The sequence below is a fragment of the Thunnus albacares genome, chromosome 14 (genome assembly GCF_914725855.1).
Source record: "Thunnus albacares chromosome 14, fThuAlb1.1, whole genome shotgun sequence".
In the NCBI taxonomy this organism is placed as follows: Eukaryota; Metazoa; Chordata; class Actinopteri; order Scombriformes; family Scombridae; genus Thunnus; species Thunnus albacares.
The window spans coordinates 16,499,955-16,522,113 of NC_058119.1; the positions used below are offsets into that span (position 1 = coordinate 16,499,955).

Genomic DNA, 22,159 nt, shown 5'->3' on the forward strand with positions numbered 1-22,159 from the left:
ACCCATTTCGTTACCCTGTGCTCTGATATCTGAATGGGGCATAGGGAATGGGAATAGGAGACTGCTGAGATTAGCAGCAGCTCTACTAAACATTGTCTCAAGTGAACATGAGCAACAGAAGTATGCTGGCAAGTTCTCAGAAAGCCACAGGCTTTCTCCTTCTCTCTGACTATTGGCCTATCCTCTTTAGTTTTTCCTTTTTGTTGACTTTATGTGATTTGTTTTTATTTATCTGTGTTAGTTTACATATATTGGTATAGTTTTCACTCTGTGTCCATTTCCTCTTTTCCCCTTGCCTGCCCATCACTCCCTCTCTCCCTCCTTCTCCCTTTCCATGAGAGATAAAGCATCTTCATCTCTCATTGTCCTTCAGGTCTCCCTTGGAAGCATGGTCTGTGAAACTGGTTTGCCTTCTGGGGAGCTCTTGTTGTTCATTTGGCCCTCTAGCCTCTGGGAAATAATAATATGGAACTGATCATAAGAGATATATAGATGACATGTGAAAACATATCTTTGTTAAAACACTGGAAAAGACTTGCCTTCACCAGTCACACAGAATTAGAGAGTGTGACATAAAAGGGTTGAAGGGTAGAAAGATGGACAGCATTAAGGGAGTAAAGAAATACAGCCCTTGGCTGTCTGTTTTTTATACAATTTATGAGAACATGAATTGCCTTTTCTTCCTTTTATTTCGCGTTGATGTACTCTTCCCCTTTTAGGAATTGACCTCTGCCTGGGGGGATCAGATATGGAAAACTATGACTTGGGTGTGACCAAAAAAAGGAACCTTTCACCTGTCTCAGAAGGGGTCAGGATCAAAGGTGACAAGGGTCATAGGAGAAATTAGCCATCTGCGTGTTCTCACATGACAGCCCAGTGAACAGAACAGAGGCGGGGTGTTTTTTTGAGGTGAAACCCTACCTATACAAGCGGCGCTGCTTCTGTTTCCTCTTCCTGAGGGACTAGCCCTAGCCTGCTAACATGGCTGCTCTGTAATTACTCTGACACGCAGCCTCTGACCATCACTGCCACGCTCCCTGTCGATCAAAGCAACCCATTCTTGGCGAGGGGTGCGTGTGGGTGTGAGAAATACAGGGTTTATGCGATTTAAAAATGCATGCTAGGCGATAAGACACACAAGTCGGTAGATACATCTCCTTGTTATAAATAGATAAAGAGGATCTTTCTTAGCCTTGTTCAGCCTTCTAGAGTCTAGTCATTACGTCCATTTCCACACTCTGGTCCAATAACACGAAGAAAGAGAGGTTCTTTGTTACACCGCAGCTACTTTAGATAAGGCCATTTGCACACAAAAATATTTAATTAACCTAAACATTATAAATTCATCAGTGTTATCCTGTGATGTCTTTTCATCAATTTTTTTTTTTAGAGGAGTGAAATACGTAGAGGAAACTTGGAACAGCATTGGGGAGCCGGTGGGCAGAATGGCAGCGGCTGTGATATATAGAGATTGCAATGCATAATGTGATTTACTGCTGTCTCAGGGCCAGCCTTGGCCCCGCTGTTTTTATTCACACATACAGCACACACAGTCACACACACACACACACACACACACACACACACACACCATTAAAAGCATTAGGAGTCTGACATTTAGGCTGTGCATGCAACACAGGTGGTGGTTCACTTTTCTTTACCACCTCCATGTCACAGTACGCATACATACATACATACATACATACATACATACATACATGTAGGCAAGGCAAGACATTTCTCCAGAAAGTAGTGAGAAGGACAATTCTAACGTTAACCTAAAATTACTGGTCATACTGTCCTCAGCATGCATGGCACAGTGCCACTCATTGACCGTATGCTTGCCTCTACATGCATCCTTGGACAGTATCCACACGCATACAATGCACCACTTATATTTAGTGTCTGTCTGAATGATGATAGCATTGTAGTTACTCTAGCTCGCGGCCGTATCTCTGTCGTAAAACCTGACCTCGCTTTTACCTACTTGAAGGCTGTGACCTCCTGGTTGCCAGTTCACAGAGGAGCAGAGGTCATTTATTGTAACATGGTGAAAGTTATAGCCCCGCCATATTAGAAGGCTCACCTATAGGAGAAATGGGGTGTGTAGGTGTAATAATGAAACTACTTTTTAATTTTGTTTTTAATTTGAGATACACAAGTATTGTTACATGCCAAAAGGTATTGTTCCATGTGCACATCTATAGCCCTTAGATGCAGTTAACCATCTGGGATTTTAAAGTGAAGGAGAAAACAAAGCGATTAAATTCTTCCAACCAAAGAATTTGGTGTTCAGAAGTTGTCCCTGTCTGTGTCAACAGTGCTTAGAGGCAAATTGCATTTTTTGTTTTGCCATTCCAATTACTGCCAAGGACAGATGCTTTCTGTCCTTCTCTCTGCTCTGAAAAAACAAAACAAAAATCAACACAGAGCAGCTGGGAGCTACCTCTGCTTTTAAAGGTGACTCTACTCTTGTTTGTATCAGATATTGTTAAACTAGTTGAAAATACATTCTTTATCAAGTCTGTGTTTGTGCTTTGAAACTATGTCTATTTTTTGTATTTTGTTGCAATACTATTACATTCTCTTTTTGTGGTAATGACCAAATTATATATTTATGTAAGTCATTATTCAGTATGGATGGTAATCATTAAGTCTTTACATGAACATTTCCCATTAGTTACAGACTGTGATGATTTTCTCCTCCCAATTGTTTATTCGTAGACACAAAGTGTTTCAGTCCCAATGGTAGAACATCCGAATATCACTGTAGCACTAGTACAAATACCGCACTGAATAGCTTACACAGAGCTCCTGCAAATCTTCCTATGGGAGGCGTATAATACAACCGATGTGCTACAGTTGGAATCCCTCATGAATAATGGAGAAACCAGTGTGTTCATTTGTTGTGTGGACACAGATACTGTAGCTGCATTATTGATGGAACTAAGACCTTGTTGGGAGGTAGCTTTTTCTACCCTGATATTCATAAATCAATAACGAAAAATCCCTCAAGCCGTTTTTCACAATATACAGCGCATTATATATTTACAGCGCTCTTGATCCCAGAGCCTCAATATTTACTCCTGGTTGTTTCCTAGCATTGTTATTTTTTGCATTGCTAAAAAAAAAAAACAACCTTTTGTTGCAACAGTAGGAAGATTGGCTGAAGGAGATAGTCCAACCTGTAATGATTGACATTAGTTGTACCTGTCTTTCCTCGTCACGTGACCTTTGTCTTTCTAGTCTTGTGACTAGAGAGCAGTGGAGGAGGGGCCATTTGTCCCCACTTGATTGACACTGTGCAGGAAATGATCTCAAAAATCCAGGCATTCTGGGAACAACCATGCGATCAGAGCTGCCTCTTGGAACTACCCTGTGAAACTTGGCCCTAATCCTGCTTTAATAGTAAACAACAGCTGTAGGGCACCAGTGTGCTCTGATTAAGAAGGAAAAGAAATAACCACAGTGTTAGTTCTTACCAGTGTGCTGTACAGCCATTCAAACATGTTTCCTGTTTTTTTTCTCACATGTTCACTAGTGGGGAAAGATAAGAATATATGGTTAGATAATTCTGTCCTCTGGGTGACTGAATTGTGTAAAAGTACAAAAAGATATAGAGATTTAGCTTTAGCTTTGCTATTTTTGATGCACTACTCCATGCTTGGAAATGAACCATGTCTACTGTAACTACGTTATATGAAAAATCTCTGTATAGCATTACATTATGGTGTGCTACACTGGAGCGCCCATTGCTCTATCTGGTAGACTGTGTACACTGAACACAGCTATAATAGGACAAGCAAAAAAGGGCTTCTTAATGGCACACTGAGGCTGTGCAGAGGCATGTATCCTGCACCCACAAATACACACATTTACACATGCTAGACAGAGACAGGGTAGGGTGTTTGGTTTCTTTCCTTTTGCGTAATGTTTTTTCAGGCATACTGGAGTCTTCTCGGTCTGTCATTGTTGAACAGGGTTTAAAATAGACAGGGGTATTTGGAGGCAGCTTAGTTGCAACTGCAACACACGTGATTGAATTAGAGTGCTGTCAGTTGGGTCCATTATAGAGGTCCCTTGGATATTTTCCATCAGCAAGTTAGTCAAGAGAGTGTCTCCTGTTACGTTACTTTTCTTGGTGTATTTAGCCATGCTATATCGATCAGTTGGCGGATGCTGCTTTGGTATGAGATTTAGATCAAAAGTCATTGGAAATATCTCAACAGATATTGTAGATCTAGTGTATGTTGTTTGATGGTGCCCTCTGTGAGGATTTCCAAGCAGGTGATGCTGTGTGAAAAACCCAGGACTAAATTTTGACTGACAGCAAGTTTAAGAGATCAAGAACTGATAGACCTTAAGAATGAAGCATGTGATGGTCTACATTGGCTCAAGAGGTATAGCGCACATTGGCGGCTCGTTCCGGTATGATCACATTAAAGCTCAATACGTATTGTAGCATTCTTAAGTTACCCTCGCACAGCTCTATCCTTGTCATTGACATTTCCTTGAGACTTGGCTGCTGTTGGTGACATTAGACCAATGCAGGAGAATATATGTCTTGTAAAGCCAAGCTGCGAGGATTGAGTGTGTACCAAGGTTGCACTTGGAGTATTTTTCACCCCCCGCTGAACTAAAAATAACGTGATGGTATTTCGGTATTTTGCCACCTGCATTATTAGAACGCCCTTCCTTTGCCTACTGCTGCACCTTTAATATGGGAATAAATTATCAAAAACATCTAACCTTGACATTTTCAAATGTGTTCAAAATTTTGTGTATTTTATTAGGCGTTGAAAATGTGTATCTAGACTTGGAAATGCGTGCTGAGATTTGTCTGTATCTGCATTTGAGTATATATAATTATTATATATAATTGAATGGCAAAATTAATCTTAAATTTCAGTTGTTGATGAGCTGACAAAAACATTGACATTAATCCCAATGCATTGGCTGTGGTTGATGGTCCAAATTAACATGAACCATGGTTTGGAGCTTTGAGAATGTACTGGGATGTAAAAACAGTGAACTGGTGTGAACATTTTCAAATTTTCACACATAACTTGGTGAGTATTTTTCATGTGTGGCTGTACATTTTAGCACACATTCTTCAAATCCGCAACCATTCAAATGTAAGGTAATCTGACATAATATTTATAAATATTTAAGGAAAGGAATAGGGCCTGCTTTATTTTCATGTTTTCCTTTTCCATTATTGAAACAGCAGGAAAAATGACAGCTATATAGAGGGTCAGAATGGCAGCAAAAAGGATCAGGTGGTATATATGCACGGGCTCATGTGGAGGTGGACGTCTTTAAATGTCATACCATTTCACATTGTCAAGTGGCATTTTACACAGTTAAAGTGTTCATTAGTTTTCTGTACTCGCTTGTTTCCCGGGAATTTTAGGGTCATGGAGATGGAGATTGGATTATTGGGTGGGAGGTGGTGCAACACTGTGGACAAGTTGGTCATACAACACACTGATAATAACAAGATTTAAGCTATTCTCTGATTTTGCAGTTTTCATGTCAACTCCTTAACCAGATTATATTATGGTTGAAATTGGAGCAAACATAATCTGATCAACAGTCCATCATTTCAATTATGGGACTGTGGTGTGTTATACCTTACATTCATTTCTGTCAGTGCTTTGACTCTATGCACCCACCAGAAAAATCACAATAGACTGAATGTCTATAAACTGGAAGGAAAATTTATTTTTTAGGCAACAAGAAAACTGCTTTCATGGGAAGTAACACAACTTTTGTAAAGATGGTCTGTTAGATATGTAAAAATAACTAAGTGCTTTCATTTTATCCTTCTGATTAATGAACGAATTGTGTAAATATGGTTTATGCAAACCATACTAACTCTAGCCTAACTGGACCTAAATTCACAATTGATAATACGCTAGTAGATTCTACTAATGAACAAAGCAATGTGGATTTTAATCGAATGCACATATTTACTCTTACAAAATTAAATACAACCAAGGCCAAGAAATGTAAATGAACTCAAAATAGCATCAACTGGCCTGATGTTGAGGACTGCTCATTATTTACACATTTGACATACACCCATGTTTACATCTGCTTCTTTCCAAACTGTTGAATTATCACTTTTCTGATTACTCCACACATTCATGTACTGACACTGTCAACATCTCCCCCACAGGCGTCCTGCATCACATCTCTCTGTCTTTCTCGCTCAGCTCCCTGGCTCCTCTGTCTCTTTTTCTCCCTGTTGTTCTGCTTCTGTCCCTCGCTACACCCCTCCTCCAAACCTCCCCTCCCACACACTCTGTCTCACACACCTACTGTCTGCCCGCCAGGTCTCTGTTGCTAAGCGACAGGCAACGAGCGATGGACTGCTCTTATGAGAGCGACGTTTGTCCGTCATGATCTCATCCTTGGTGTACGTATGCACATACAGCGGATTTCTCTTGATAGAGTTGTAGCGGATTCCATGGAGACAGATTAGAGCCATTTGTGAATTTGAAATGCATACGTTTGGATTGTACATGCTTGTACTGAACCACTGAAAGAACTACTTGAATTTGCAAGGCTTAATTTTAAAATTGCTTCCAGGGATAATTGTTAAAATATAAATAACATGATTTGTTTATTTTGTTTGGTTTTTTTTTTTTTTTTTTTTTTTTACAGTTTTACACTTCACTATGAAAATGGCAAATTCAAATTCATGCAATTCAATTGAACCTATTATTTTTTCATAATATTACCATTTTGAGTAGAACATTTCAATTACAGTAAACAAATTACAGACACAGGAAAATATATTACTTAATTTATTCCAAATTTAAAAACAGTGAAGTGAAAATTATATAATATTACCAAAATAACTTTTTGTTTAGAGAATATAATACTTGGAGGTTGTCATATGTGCACAGAGAAATTGTAATAATATCCACATTTCCACAGTATGTTGTAATCTGAAGCTGCCACTGAACATGCTTGAACCACTCCCGTGCCCCTCCCCATTCCTCCCCAGCTCCTTCTCATGTTTCCGAGCTGCAAATTTCCCTGTTGCTTCATCCCTTTTGATTAGTCCCTTGGGCACTTACGGCTTTTATTTTGACAAATGAGCATGGTGCTGAGCACTAAAAAGCACTTACAACTGTATTGATTAACAGTGGCTATTAGCTAGTGCAGAGGAGAGGAAGACGTTCTTACAGTAAACCTTCACCGGCTATCCAGGGCCTGTTAAATAAATGCACTAAGGCTGGGGATTAGTGATGTGGATTTCCTCACCCCTGCATTTGAAGAGAAGCTCATGAGCTGGAGGTTACTTCACTGCAACAGGCATAATGCATCTAGATGAGTGGATTACTGAGGCTAGGTCTTAGCTATATTGAGTCTCAAAATCAAGATGAAGCGGAAATGTAAACTGTCTTCACTATGACGTAATGTACTTTGTGTCTTTCACATAAAACCTTTGCATAGATGTTCACTTGACAGAAAAGATTAAATTCTGTATGTATTTGCAACCAGTATGCATCATGTCACCTCTGTTTTGAGATGTCCTGCCTCACTAAAATTGCTCTTGTCTGCACACATCATAACAGAGCCTATAGGAGTACATCATTGTAGTTGTCATGTGCAAGGACAGCAAGTGATCATGGTAAGAGCTTTGAAGAGTTCTAGCAGTTTCATGATTAATCACTCTCTTGCATGCACGTATACACTCATCCCTTGTTGTCTACATTGTTGCTTCAATATAACTTTATAAGTAAATCCTCCTCTCGTGCAAATGTAGCCATAACACACTCTGCGTTTCACCCCCCATGACTTGTCCTTGGGTTCTTACAGTGCTGCAGTGATCAACTGCACACTATGGACAGTAGAGGAGAGCTGATTCAGTCTTCACATCGTCCCATGTGAAAGCTGTTGCCAACTTTCTCTCTAACGCACCCTGACAACACTTTTTATGTTTGTGCTGAATTTTCAGTGTTGTGTATTTGAGCTCAGCCTGTGCCAAGCTTGCGAGGGTCAAATAGCTGACTCTGGGGAGGTGGTTTTCTCCACCCGTACCCTTGCAAACCACCCCCACACCGCAGTGCCATCACAGGGAATGCCTCTCTCGACCTCAGGCAAAAGGCAATCCCACAATACTCTCTGTCAGCTCCTCAAATCCCAAACCTGTTCAAAACACAACAACAATGCCACTTACAGGAACAGGCAGATCACGGCGGAAACCAGAGCTGGCGCTCATCTTACACAGACCACAAACAAACACGATTTGACTTGACTTCAGAGCACGTCCTCTGAGCTCTGTGTACCATGTCGGTGGATGTTTCATTTTACCATAAAAATCCTTTGATTTGTGAAGTCAAGAACCACGCAAAGTCAGATATAGATAGAGAGAGCATGCCTCAGTCCTCCCCAGCAGCCAACTTTACACTTGACATCACATAGAGGCTTAATGCTGTGCAATACGGTCCAGTGTTCCTCCAAAGGCAATGACCTTTCCTATAAACACACAGATTGGTTTGCTGCTCTGCCATCTTGCATAATTACACTGATTCTCTGAAGGCTTGAGATTGTGTGTGTACACACTTGCTGCAACGTTTCATCCAGTCTCCAGCTCCTCTTAATGGATCTTGTTAGCTGAGGTCAAAGTCCTTTCTGTCTGGGGTCACAGTAAAGAAACACAACCTTCCCTGTGGAACACATTGGGGGGCCTTGGGGTGGGCTGATGTACACACAAGCCATAACAATCCCCAGCTCGTCCTCTCCCTGTTTCCTCTCCTAACTCCAGGGTTAAAACATGCAAATTCTGTATGAAGGGAACTGATTTATTTTCCCCAGTGGGAGGTGTGAGATCTAAATTTAAAATGATTAAATGAGCCTTGAGTTAGAAAATCATTTGCACTTCCATTTGTTAGCCTCTGAGCTGTTCTCAAATCAAGGACAAGTCTCTGAATCATTAGGCTCAGATGACTGCTTTTTTTACTGCCTTTAAGAAGAACATTTCCCAAATAACATTGGTGACCCCTTTATTGTTTATTACAATTTGTAGACATAATCGACACATTCTCAGAAATTGGAGGAATTTAAAGGTCCAGTGTGTAGAATTTAGTGTCATCTAGCTGAACGGACTTGGCAGAAATGGAGCATAATATTCATAAGTATGTTTTAATTAGTGCAAAATCACCTGAAAATAAGAATTGTTGTGTTTTCGCTCCCTTAGAATGAGCCCTTTTATATCATAAGGGAGCGGGTCCTCTTCCATGGAGGCTGCCATGCTGCAACACCATGTTTCAAGAAGGGACAAACCAAACACTGGCTCTAGAGAGGGCCTTTCGTATTGTTCGCGAGTTCTGTGGCCAGGTTCTTCTACATGCTTGGATGGGGAGAGGGAGGGGGGGGGGTGGTATTCAGTTTGTTGCAATCTGCAACCTCACCGCTAGATGCCACTAAATCCTACACACTGCACCTTTAAATCCAGCCTTTTTAATGCTGCCCATTTGGTCTTTTTTGATATTCTACAATTACCAAACACTTAACTTAGGGAAATGTTGATTAAAATTCCAACCTTCACCTCTTTTGCTTTTTTTTTGCACATCAAACGTGTAACTTAAGCTCGTCTCCATAACTTCATGTAGTCCTGTGCACCGGCTGGCATCAGTGAGAGTTTTGCAAGTATTATTGCATCAGGAGAAGATAAAGGTAATGAGACCTGTCTCTCAAACAGAGAGAGCCTAATCTTCTTGGTCTCTTCAAGCTTCTCTTAAGCCGCTGGAGTGGAGTGGAGTGAAAAAAGAGGAGAGGAGAGAGCAAAAAGAAATGGAGAGGAACTGAAGGGAAAGTGAATAGGTAGGATAAAGGAAGAGAGATTACAATGGAGGTAGAAGAGAAGAAAGGGAGAATGGGGGAGTTAGAGGGACCAGTTTACCTCCTCAGCAGTTGATTTATGGTCAGACATAAATGTGGATAATAGTGGGTTAAGTGGACAATGGATAGGGAGGAAAATACAAATCAAAAGAGACATTTTACTAGTAAAGAGAGGTTAACAGATGTGTAGCAGTGGAAGATGAAGGCTCATTAACCGTTTTTTAGGAATGCATCACACAGGAAGATAAAGTAATCCACAAAAATAGTAAATATACAAAGACCTGCTGAATATTCAGTGCTGAAGGGACTAATGGAAGGAAAAGATGGTCCAAAAACCTCCCTGAGATAACCTGGACACAGTTCAACACTTGTGTTTTAACATTTTGAAAAGGATTATGTATCATGTGAATCAGAGGATATCAAAAACATTTGACAAAGGGCACGCTGTCGCATGTATACACATCTGCTACTTTGGCGTGCCAAAAGACTGCAATGCTCAGAAACAGTGGCCCATCATGCAACGTCTCCCACTCATCCGTTCTGTGGTTACATATTTTCTTGGGTGATTGATTCATTAAATAAGAGATTTTTTTTTTTTTAATTTGAACTGATGAATCCAAATATACAAACAAATAAGTCCACTACTACATTTGAACGTTTCTGTAGGGCTCTGAAAAATGTTCAAATGCATGAAAATATAAAAGGCTGGTTGTTGAGAGCAGATCAGGTCCTGGTTTCATTTCAGTGATGCATTAACTTTGCCTCGGACTCAGGAGCTACTGAATTTAGTAATATTCCTTTATAAGGACAGATTCAAAGAGTGCCAAGTCGTGTATTATTCATTGTTGCACCAAAGCCAGGTTTTATAGTACATTTGCAGACTCATATTCCATCAAGAAGAAAAATAAGGAACTCCTAAATAATTACTGTATGAATCCACTCTGTTTGATGATAAATAAACCATACATAATTCATCCAGGGTTGGACAAAATGTAAGCTACAAACTAAACTACAGTACAATCCAGTTACATCACAAACTGTGTCCTAAAAATCACTGATGAATCAACATTTCTCGGACACCATTTCAACAAAAATGTATTATTACAAGCTTAACAAAAGTGGTATTGAAAATGGAATTAGAGTGCACAGATCTTGCTGCTACTATGTCCACCCATGGTAAATAAATGCCTTTGTAGCACATGTCATGAATAAAGCAACCTTCAACATACAGGAGTATTTTTAGCCTCTCTAACTGAGAGTTGCCACTAGCCCCTACCACTTTGCTGCTAAAACATTAATCTGCCACTCATGTCTGGATGTTGCTCTTTATAGAGCAGGGTCATTGATCAGTGCAGGTTAGACAGCAGGGAGCCAATTAGGGCAATAGCTACCGTCTTGGTTGCTTTCCGCTCTTGGAAAACACCTAAACAGCCTTTTCTGTAGACGGTAATGGGCCCCCGATTTCATCTGTCTGTCGTTCGCTGAGTCTCTTATTGACAGAGAGCTCGCCGTCTGTCTGTATTTAGGAGGAAAGCTCATTAAAGTGTTCTGAGGGCAATAGGGGATCACGGCTAAGACAGGTGACTGCTTGATAAGCTGTTGTTTTTGCTGTTGTTGTCAGTGCTGCTGCTTCTACTTTTTAAATTCACTGAGGGGCGTGGAAGAAACAAGACCTTGGAGAAGAAAGGCTCATACTTTCTGTTCATTAATAGGGTCCAGAAAGCCTTATTTTTTGCCCATGAAAAAAGACATAATGAAATAAATATTAATATTATTGCAAAATAATGTGGTTCTCGCATCATATATAGTAATACTAGAATCTTCTAAAATATTTAGTGGTAGCAGGGCCTGATGATTATCATTTAAATGGAAAATCTATCTCTAATTCAATTTTTTTTTTATATGAATAATATCTCAAATAGCATATCTGTCATTATAATTAATGAGTAAGTGTTTTATCATAAACTGCCTTTCTCTTTGCATGCTTTAATATAATGTAGCATGTGGAATATTGGATAAAATGAGTGATAGATAAGCTTTCAGATGGATTACTCATGACAAGATGTGCATGAAACCGTGACAAATGTTGTGTTGCTGCCCTCACGCATGACCTTTGGAGGCCCTCGTTGGCTGAGTTAGTGCCATTTTTGATAGACATCACCATAGTCCTTACTTTACAACACTTAGAAGGCACTGCAGTCAGTCAGCACTTGGGAATCCCACTTACACTTTTACACTTTGCTGAAGGTCACTGTCAACTTTTGTGTGTTTTTTTTTTTTTTTTTTTTTTTTTGCTGAGATGTTTTTGATGTATAACCTATACTGTAAGTCAAAGAATAAAGCAATTCTTTAAGAAATTCTCAGTTTCTTCAAGGCACTCTGCTCCACATGTAAAAGAGCAAAAGAGTCAGAGGTACAGTAGAGTAGAAGGACAGAATTCTCTTTTATATACTGTACAGTGTATACTTAGAATTACATTTTATGACTTCAAAAGCAGCAAAATCAAAAACTAAGTCAGACCATAACGGTAACCTGTGGAGTTTTGTGACTTATGGAGCAGTGTTTTACTGAGTGGGTCCCCAATTTGTATGTGCAAGAGCGCTCTGCAACGCAATACACACAGTGTCGCCAATTTCAGGTACAGAATCACAATCAGTGGCAGTAACATACCAAGAAACATGGCAATGTGCCCACAAAATGTACAGAGGAAGAAGCAAACATGGATGTAAACAATGTAGTTTTCAAAATACATGCAAATGTTTTATAAGAGAGCAAATTAATTTAAGGCATTTGTTAGGACTCAAGGATCAGAATCAGTATCAGTCTCTGGAACAAATTTTGAGCAAATGGTGAGTCTGTGTCCGTTGGGAAAAGGCAGGTTCTGTTATGCTTATGGCTTCAGAGACCTAGGCGCTGATTTGATTGTGTACACATGGTGAAATACTTTCTGAGGTTTTGCTTATTAAGTCTCAAATTACCGACACTGAAGTATGCATTCTATGTATTCTATTTTCACTTTATTTTATCTTATGTTTTTTATTATTATCATCACCTTGGGTTTTATTTTCCATCTTATGTATATTTACGTTTTTTCTTTTTTCATGTGAAGCACTTGGTGCATGTAATTTCTTTCATTTTAAAGCACTTTGAGCTGCATTTTTTTTTATGAAAGGTACTGTACAAATACAGTTATCATTATATTTTAGTTGCACAAGCCTTAAGGATGTAAAATTATTGCATTAAGTAGCTGCAGGTGTTTATGCTACATTGCTTTTCTGCTAATATCCGCTTTTACGAGAATATCTTATGGAATATCTCAGGCCTTTATCATATTAAAGCTTCTTACAATGCTGAAATGTTGTTAGAAGCTGAATGCTGAATTTAAAAAAAACCCTCAATTTTGGCTTACTGCTGTGTGCAGCCTAGAGTGTCTTGCTGAAGACGGAGCTCTGTTAGTGCAGATATGAGTTCTGCCACTGGTTAGGAGGTCCAGACAGGCAGCAGGTTGCGAGCTTCTGAGGCACACTATTACCTCCTGATTCATAGGTGTGGTAAGTGATGCCGACACAAACCGAGCCCTGGATGAAATAGAAATCAATCATTGCCCTTAACACACACACACACACACACCTAGGTAGAGCAGAGCAGAAATAACACACACACACACACACACACACACACACACAAGATTGTCCAGCACCCCTGAATGAATGAAAGTCCCGTTTGTTAGAGCAATAATAGAAAATAGAGTCAACCTTCAGGGTATAGTCAAATAGATGGAGGTTGGTGGTTCTAAGCAGCAACAACTTCACAAGATCAACAATGTCATTTTGAGGAACGTCTCAGTAGCATTTAGTTCAAAGGATAATGGACAATTACTCCAAAGAAATGTCAATGTGCATAATATTGTTAGGCAGATTAGGATTTTTTTAAAATATGTGTAACATTGGACATATGTTTTTATGATGTTTAAATGCTTTTTGTTTGGACTTTTATAAGGATGCTTGACTTGAATGCTCTACGTGTATATTCATCTGATAACACTCATTCACATGTATGCTGAGTTGTTATACAAAATGGTGGAAATTGGCCTCAGGTAATTGTGCCACTGATGGCTATAGTACGATAAAGGCTGATGTCATTCAAGCATGTTGCTTTTTTTTCATTCCACCTACTTTCTGATTGGATAATATGGTGTATAACCCCCTCTGGAAATACACAGTAAGTCACAGTCTGGGTCAAAACACATCTTGGTCATTTACGTAGAATGCTTTCATTATACAAAGAAGTAAACAAAAAAACCTGCATAAAACCTCTTTTATGCAGTCAATCTAACTTGTGATTTCCATCTGCAGCAGTGTGATAAACACTGCATTCTTCTCATGCCAGTAATCATGTTGGAGGACATTTGTCTGGTTTATTAAATGGACCAATTTGAAGCTTTTCCGCTCAAGTCAGACCTCATTTGCATAGAAAACAAGAATGTGTCTGTGTGTATAACCATAGTAACAAGCCTATCTCTAGATTGGTAAAAAAAAATATATATAAATGAAACCTGTCAAGATTTAAATGGCCAGTTATTGCAAATCGCACCCCTTCATCTACATTAAAGTAATAATGTTGTCTCATTTGTTTTCATGGTCTCTGTGTCTGAGGCCATAAATCTTACTAATTTCAGGTTTTCCGTGGTGATTACAGGGGCAGTTATCTGTACCTCCAGTCAAATACAGCAGAAGCGAAGCTCAGCAGGCAAGCTCTCTGTCAGAGCTGCAGGGCCTGATTGACAGCTGCTTACCTTGTTTAAGGTGAATTATTCGGCTTCACAGACAGGGACAGAGGCGATTGGATGCACATTCCAATCTAATAGTGTCAGCCTTCACTCAGGGTTTTCTAAGAGTTACAGAGAGTGAAAAGAAAATTATGATATTGATTTGCGAGGTCTTAAACTGCTGTGATGCCATTTATTGCCCAGCCACATGCGTTAGTGTTAGTTGGTTCGTTCACCTGACTGTTAAAGCTTTCAGCCACCAAACAAGTGAAACTAGAGGGAGTATAGAGGTACAGGTGTACATTAGCTCAGTTTCTCTGCTCTGTAGCCAGGCTATAAAAACTTTGATTTGGGTTCTTTTATTATATAGCCTACATCTTTAATATGCCCTCATTTAAGCCACTGGCCGTCTATTATCTGCTGACATTAAGATGATAAAACTCAAAGACGTTTACGGATGACAAGTGCTGACCTTTCAATCTCCCACAATTCATAGCGTTGTCTATTTTTATCCCGGACCACTGGGGCTTGAAATGTTGTATCAATGGAAGAGTTGCAATACAGCATTATGAATCAACAGGGCTATACATTCAAGATTTTTTTTCTTTCATTCTCTCTATAGTTGTAGGAAAGTAACACTCATGCGGATGTGTCTTTATTCTGTCCTCTTTTGTTTGAGTAGAGGGACATGAAAGAGTGTACGTCTTAGACAGCATGCGCTGGCAGGCTTACATTATGCTTTTTCATATTGCTGTCTTATTGTTTCCACTAGCTGGGGAGACATCACAATTGGGACAAAAAGCGTACTTGGAGTGCAGCCATTTTGAAGAATGAGCTCCTGTCCTGTTGTGCAGATGGGTGTGCTGTCCAGCGGAGATGCAGAGAGATGCAAACTGTTTGGCTTGCCTTCCTGTTTGCAGACATTGTGGATGTCATCCATTTAGTTCAGTGTCCACAAATCATCTAATCCTACTCTGGTCTGCAGGGCTCAAAATAGGTCCAGCACAAAGGGGCAGCACAGGACTAATGTGATTCTGGAGATGGACAACCTTTTCAGTGACACTGATAGCTTTAGTATCCTTGGTGAGACCAATGATTGGACTGCAATGTCGTTTTTGTCAGCCTTTGGATAGTTTGGACTTGTGTGTGTGGCTTGACTGACCTCAATCTCATAGTTCTTTTGCTGCAAAATGTTGAAATTTGTGATTTCCCGAAAATTATTTTTACACTTTCTAAAGTCAAACCCCTGAGCATAAACCTCAGCACATAATAATGTTTCACAGCTGCTCTATAGCTCAACATTTCCTTGACATTTCTCAAAAAAAGTGAACATTTTTGCCATATAGAGTAAACCCAGAGTATCTACTCTATCGCATGTGCAGATTTGCTCGGCTGCTCCACAGCCTCTATAAATCACTTTTGTGTAGAGATAGGAAAATTGTCGATAGCGGTGACTTGTATGGGTGCCGTCCTGAGCAGATTGCATTCCAGGCTGTACCTGTGTAATCCCTAAATCAAACACATGTCAGTCTAGGTAAGCCCTTAACCCCTGGATCAACAGGCTTTGGCCCGCATAGTCCCATCATCTCAAATCAGAATGCTCTTTATTTTTGCACTTTGATCTCTATTTTTTGTAGTAATAGATACTGTAGGGAATACAAGTTAAGTTGTAACATGTATACTATAATGTGATCATTGTAAAAAGTAACACCAACAGTGGGGATTTCTTTGTAGCAGAGGTACATCACTCAAGTCACATGTCACTTCCTATGGCCTAACAGTAATTAGCCTGTACCATTCAGCCCCTGTTTGTTCTATGTGGTTCAGTAGGCATGACCTATAAACAGAAATAACAGCTTTTCTCCACATGGTGTTGTCAGATTCAGCCTTGCACCTGTGTGTCTGTGTGTGTGTGCATTAGCATGTGAAGAGGCTCCCTATTCTTCTTCCTCTCTTCCTTTTTGCTGTGACCCAGTGTAGGTCTGTAACCCAGGGACACTGGGTAACTGTACCAGCATTAAAATAGCGGGATATAACGGGGAACAGAGCGTGTTATGAGATTCACTAGTTTCACGTCTCCCTGGGTGAGGCTATAAATAGCCTCTCACACTGGAATAGAGTTTTCCCCAGCGATGCGGATGAAAGCCAGAGGAACAGCTGCGCTAAAGCCAAGTCCTGTTAGATCAGCGAGTCACATGGGCATGTTTCTGTCTTTCTCTCTCTCTCTCCTTTTCTTTCTGTCTCTCTCTCTCTGTCTCTGGTGCCTCACTCTCACTTCCCATTTCTCTTGCTCCTAATCTGTCCCGCTCTCTGTCTCTCACCCACTTGTTTATCTTGCTGCCTTGCAGTATCTTTGTCTCTCTGTCACTGTCTTGCTCCTTCTCCGTCTGTCTGTCCTGCTCAGTTTCCTGTCTCTCCTGATGTCTTTTAATTTGTGTCTCTCTGTCATTATCTCAGCCCCCCCCCCTCGTGTTATCGTTCTGTCATTCTATCTTTTTGCCTTCCTCTGAATTGTTGTTTGACTGGCTTTCCTTCTCCTTCTCCCATAGCCACTGTCTCTTTGACTCTGTCCTGTAGATTTCTCACTCTCAGTTTCCCTCTTTGTCTCCCTTCCTGTGTCATGTTTTCTCTCTCTCTCTTACTCGCTCTCTCTCTCTCTCTCTCTCTCTCTCTCTCTCTCTCTCTCTCTCTCTCTCTCTCTCGCTCTCTCTCTCTCTCTCTCTCATTACTGCCAAGCCTCCCCTGTGTACTCTGTTAATTGGTACAATCCTAATATTAACAGTGTTCATCTGTCTTATTAGAAGGTTTCTTGAAGTAGGAAGATGAACTACATACATTTTTAAATAGAAAATTGAACAGGTGTTACATCCACACTTTTCATTTTGACTCGAGATTGTGTGTCTGTAGTCTGCTTGCTGCTATATGTGCTGCAGATGAGTAGAATGAGGGCTGAAACCTGGTCAATGCTGTTCATCATTTTTCATATCAAGAGCTATTTTCCATTTTTAATTATTTAAAAGAAGGAACAACATTTGAGCATTAAGTTTATTGAAAAAGCTGTTTTTTGGTCATAGACATTTGTCAGGCATTAAACACACAATATGAAACAACATCTTCATACTCCAGCCAGGGCTGCAGAGACAGTAGGTAGTATAGATACATACAATGAGACTAGCAATGCATCTCAATATGTATAGATCATAATACAAACCAGAAAACAGAAAATACTTGCTGTAATATTTATCAGTAAGAAAAGTTCACAAAATAGACATTAGTCTGTAGACCAGTGGGACCCCAGATGTATCTGAGGGGTCACGAGGTAATTAACAGGATGGGAAACAGAAAAAATAATATTTCTGCTACACAATATGTTTCACAATGTTTTCAGACTTTCCTTTCATATTTGCCTTAATTCTATTAAACTCTTGGATAATTTTAACCAGATGACATATATAACCAGTATTGAAAGGATTACAAGAATGTTGCTTTGGGGTCACAAACAGAAAAAGTTGAAAACCACTGATGTAAGGGGTTTAAGGATCGAGGATGTTGTATTGCTGTACAGATTGTAAAACCCCCTGAGGCAAATTTGTGATATTGGGCAATACAAATAAAACTGACTTGACTTGACAAAATAACTACCAGTCAAGTATATTTTCCAAACTAGGAATAATCTTCATAATCGCCATCTTAAAGAATAAGGAGAAGTGTTGTCTTTGTTGTTGACTGTCTTGCAAAATTTTTACATCTTTACTCATTTTATTTTGGTTTTATTTATTGTTGTTTGGGTATGAACACATTTGTCCTGTGACTCCCTCTCTCCCCCTCTCTATCTGCCTGTCTCTCTCACTCAGTTTGACATCACAGGTGTGTATATATAGCCAGCAGATGGATTCTCCCATGGCAGGCTGCTTCACTGCTTCTCTCTCCCTTGGTTTAGGCCTACCGCTGGCCACTCAAATGAACTAGAAACAATTTCTTGTTTACATTGTCTCTTCTGATCTGCCCAACCATCAGTTTGTGACTGCATCCATTATTCATGTCTTCCCCTCTACCAAACACGTGCTCGTATGCACACACAGTAACACATTACTGCTGCTGAATGTTGTTCTTCCAGCCTCCATGTTCAGGTGTGTACCAGTGAGAATAGCTATTCCCAGATTAACTTGGCATCTGTGGAGGTCTACATTATCTGAAAAGAAATACAAATAATTCATGTCAAAATCTCTTTTATTCCTTCGAAATTTGTGCTACAATTTAAATGAAATGAATATACAGTCCATATCTTACTAGTTTGTCTTTTTAAAAAAACTAATTCACAAAGACACAACTGATTGGTGTTTCCATGATGCGATGCGGCACTAGGAACTTGTCAGACAGTGAGCAGCATGTCAGTATTTACCACAAAGTTGCTGTGACAGGACTAATGTCTGAGGGCATATACTTGTAAACAAATCTGAAGGAAACAGTAGCAAGAAGAGTGAGAAACAGGTACTGCTACTGTCAGACTTGGGTGACACACAGTACTTCTAGTGTTATGTGGTGTGCTCCTACTGTGATGTGTGTGTGTGTCGGGTGTGAGGTTGTTGGGGCCCTCTGGCTAAGAAATAACTGCTGGGCACAGACTAGCACATACTACGCCACCACAACATGCCTGGAGTGCTATCGAGCAGGCACATAGCCAATCGGAGTGAAACCTTAGACATCCCTGTGCACAGTGACCTGTATGCGTGTACGCTTTGCTGAGTATTTGCAGCACGTGACAGGCGAGATGCATGAAGGCTACGTAGTCAAGTGAGTACTGAACAAGTATGGGCGAGGGGTGGTACTGTTAGTGCTTTGGAGTTTAAGAGAAGACAGAATCTTAGTCTGCAGACGGCACATTTAATTAGACTATTTACAATTTACCATATCTTTCCAGCTTCAAGCCAACAATAGTTTTGTGAAATGAGCCTTAACTTTGAAATGTAGATGTTGTTTGCATAAGTGTTTCGAACACAAAATGGATTATGTGGGAAAATACCTAAAATGTTCAAATGAAAATTAATTCAAAAAGCTCAGATTAGGAAACAAACTGGTTAAGGTTTAGGATGTTTTTTAAGCTTTGTTAATGATAAGTCTACAAAAACAACGTAGTTAAAGTTTGATTTAAAAATAATTGCAGTAACACCAGAAAACTTCTTGTCTTGGTTAGAAATTTACCTCAAGCTAACATCCATTAGCAAACACAACACTCAATTTTCCACCAACGTATATCTACATTGGCTACTACATTTATAGAGCCATGTCTCTCTCATTCACTCTTTTTTCAGTCAAATATTTCTCACTTCTTCCCTTCTTCCCCTGTATTGGAGTTAATGAGTTTTTGTCCCAGGCACTGATTTTATGTGACTTTTAAAGACAAAACTGAATGCTTCGATTTATGTTCATAACAGATACTTTTAAAGTTTGGGAGTCCCCTAACACTAAGCTATTATAAAGCACAAGTAACTGAATTGTACACTGCAGTTCTGGGAGGCCCAACGGCAAGAGCAGATAATGATCTAATGAGTAAGTCAAGCTTTTTTAGGGACAGTTCATTGGCATTGTTATGGGTTGGAATCAAATTAGGAAAATGGCAGCTGTGTCGATGCCATATCATTATGAAATGTAATCCAATTTGACGAGACAATCCTCTTGAAATGGACAGAGCACTCTCTTGGGCTCATCTGTAATAGTGCTGCTCTTTAGCCCTGTAGAAGTACTCAAGTTGCAGTCTGGTTTGTCTTTGTGATGTATGTGGGCACATATTGGTCACCCTAGCGGTTGCTTGGTCTTTGGTTGCATCTCTGTTTTTTGTCCCATACAGTTCCTGGAATGAGATGTTGGATGTTCTGAAGTCATCCAAACAAACTGTAGGAATGTGACAAGTACACTAATGGGAAAAAAAAAATCATTTTGTTGACAGCACATAATCCACCTTTATGGCTACTTGTTGGATGTCTCTGTGAGGAAGGACATTGTAAAATCCAAGTGCTGTATGTGCACCCTGTGGTAATATGATCCTGTCCCCCTTTGAGAGGACCAATGGGCCGCCATCAAGAGGATTGAAAGTTATTGCAATTCCAAGGATTCTCCATGGACACCATTTGCTGGGCCTCACTCATACTGTAGTTTTATGAAGCTGAGGGATGACAAACAATAACCTTTACTCTGTGTCATTGTGTAATAATTGTGGATAGGATAGGGAAGCTAAGTGCCTGCTTGTGTCAAATCGAGCCTGTCCTCCCAAGAAAAACGACAATGGGTCGTAATGTCAGCCGCCACCAATTGTTGTGGTCCATGATCTTTCCCTAACCCAAGCCTAACCAAGTTTTGCGCTTAAACCTGACCAGACCTTAACCACAGTGTTGTTACAAAATATAATTATTTTTAAGTGATTTGACAAATGATGTCCTGCCAATTACCTCTGATAGAGGCGCCTGATTAGAAAATGCTTCTATGGGTTGTTCTGAAACGCTCCTGTGGGTTGTAATGGAGTGCATGGTCAAACAACCTATGTCGTTGTTTAATTGGAGGGCTTGTTGGTCAAATCAGGAGGGAGTGAATGGCTGGAGAGGAACAGCTGCATGCAGTAACTCTGCCAAGCAAAGCATGTCAATGAACTGCCGTGCTACTCTGCTCACTCAGTCGGATGCAAGAGGGAACATTGAAAGGCCTGCACGAGAACAACAGTCTTACACTCTCTACCCCGAGGAACAGTTAACTTAAAGAGCCATATGTTCAAAACAGGAGGGAGTGACTACACATTCATTCTATCGTTATCTAATGCACATGCACTGAAACTCATTCAAACACACACATTCAACATATAGCAGATGGATGCCATCATGGCATGATGGCTGCATTTGCAGTCTTTTTTTTTTACCCTCAGAGGTTTTAGCTCATCATGAATGTGGTCATGCATGTGGTCAGGAATACGGGCGCCTTAGCTTCAGAAAGGGCTGATATGAATAATGTGTTTTAGTTTGTTGATGATGTTCATCAAAACTGGGGTGTTCTTAGAGGCTTTTATGCCTGTTCATGGTTTCCTGTTGTTGTTGTTGAAGAAAAATAGATTTGCCTATAGCAAACAATGTCTTTCTATCCTCATTGTTAAATGCCACCTCAAGTTTGTGTCTTTTAATTGTCCTTTGTAGATTCTCTTCATCCCTAAAGCATGTTCTTGTTTTTCTTTTTGTATTTATATGCTCCATTTCCTCACACAGATTATTTTTTCTTTCTTCCAGGAGGTTCAGAAGGTGAACAACCCCGCCAACAATCAGGCAGCAGACAAGGCACTGAAGGGTCCTGATGAGAAGGAGGAGGCCCCAGCCAGTGAGGTGGGATGGATGACTTCAGTCAAAGACTGGGCTGGTGTCATGATCTCTGCTCAGACGCTCACTGGCAGAGTTCTGGTAGGTTTTTCCTGTTCTAATAGATATAAATGTTTCAAACCCCAAATCCAGACTCAAATCCATTAGCCATTTAATTTTTTTTTTACAGTAATGAACC

At 40.0% G+C, this 22,159-nt stretch overlaps 1 protein-coding gene across 9 annotated transcripts in view; it reads left to right on the forward strand.

The window, feature by feature from the left end:
- Positions 1 to 22,159, forward strand: part of kcnma1a (potassium large conductance calcium-activated channel, subfamily M, alpha member 1a) — a 140,379-nt gene that overhangs the window by 14,713 nt on the left and 103,507 nt on the right. For all 9 annotated transcript variants that reach the window (XM_044372474.1, XM_044372467.1, XM_044372475.1 and 6 more), the window contains exon 2: positions 21,895 to 22,062. In XM_044372474.1, coding sequence (XP_044228409.1) covers positions 21,895 to 22,062 — 168 coding nt within the window. The remainder of the gene's footprint in view (positions 1 to 21,894; positions 22,063 to 22,159) is intronic.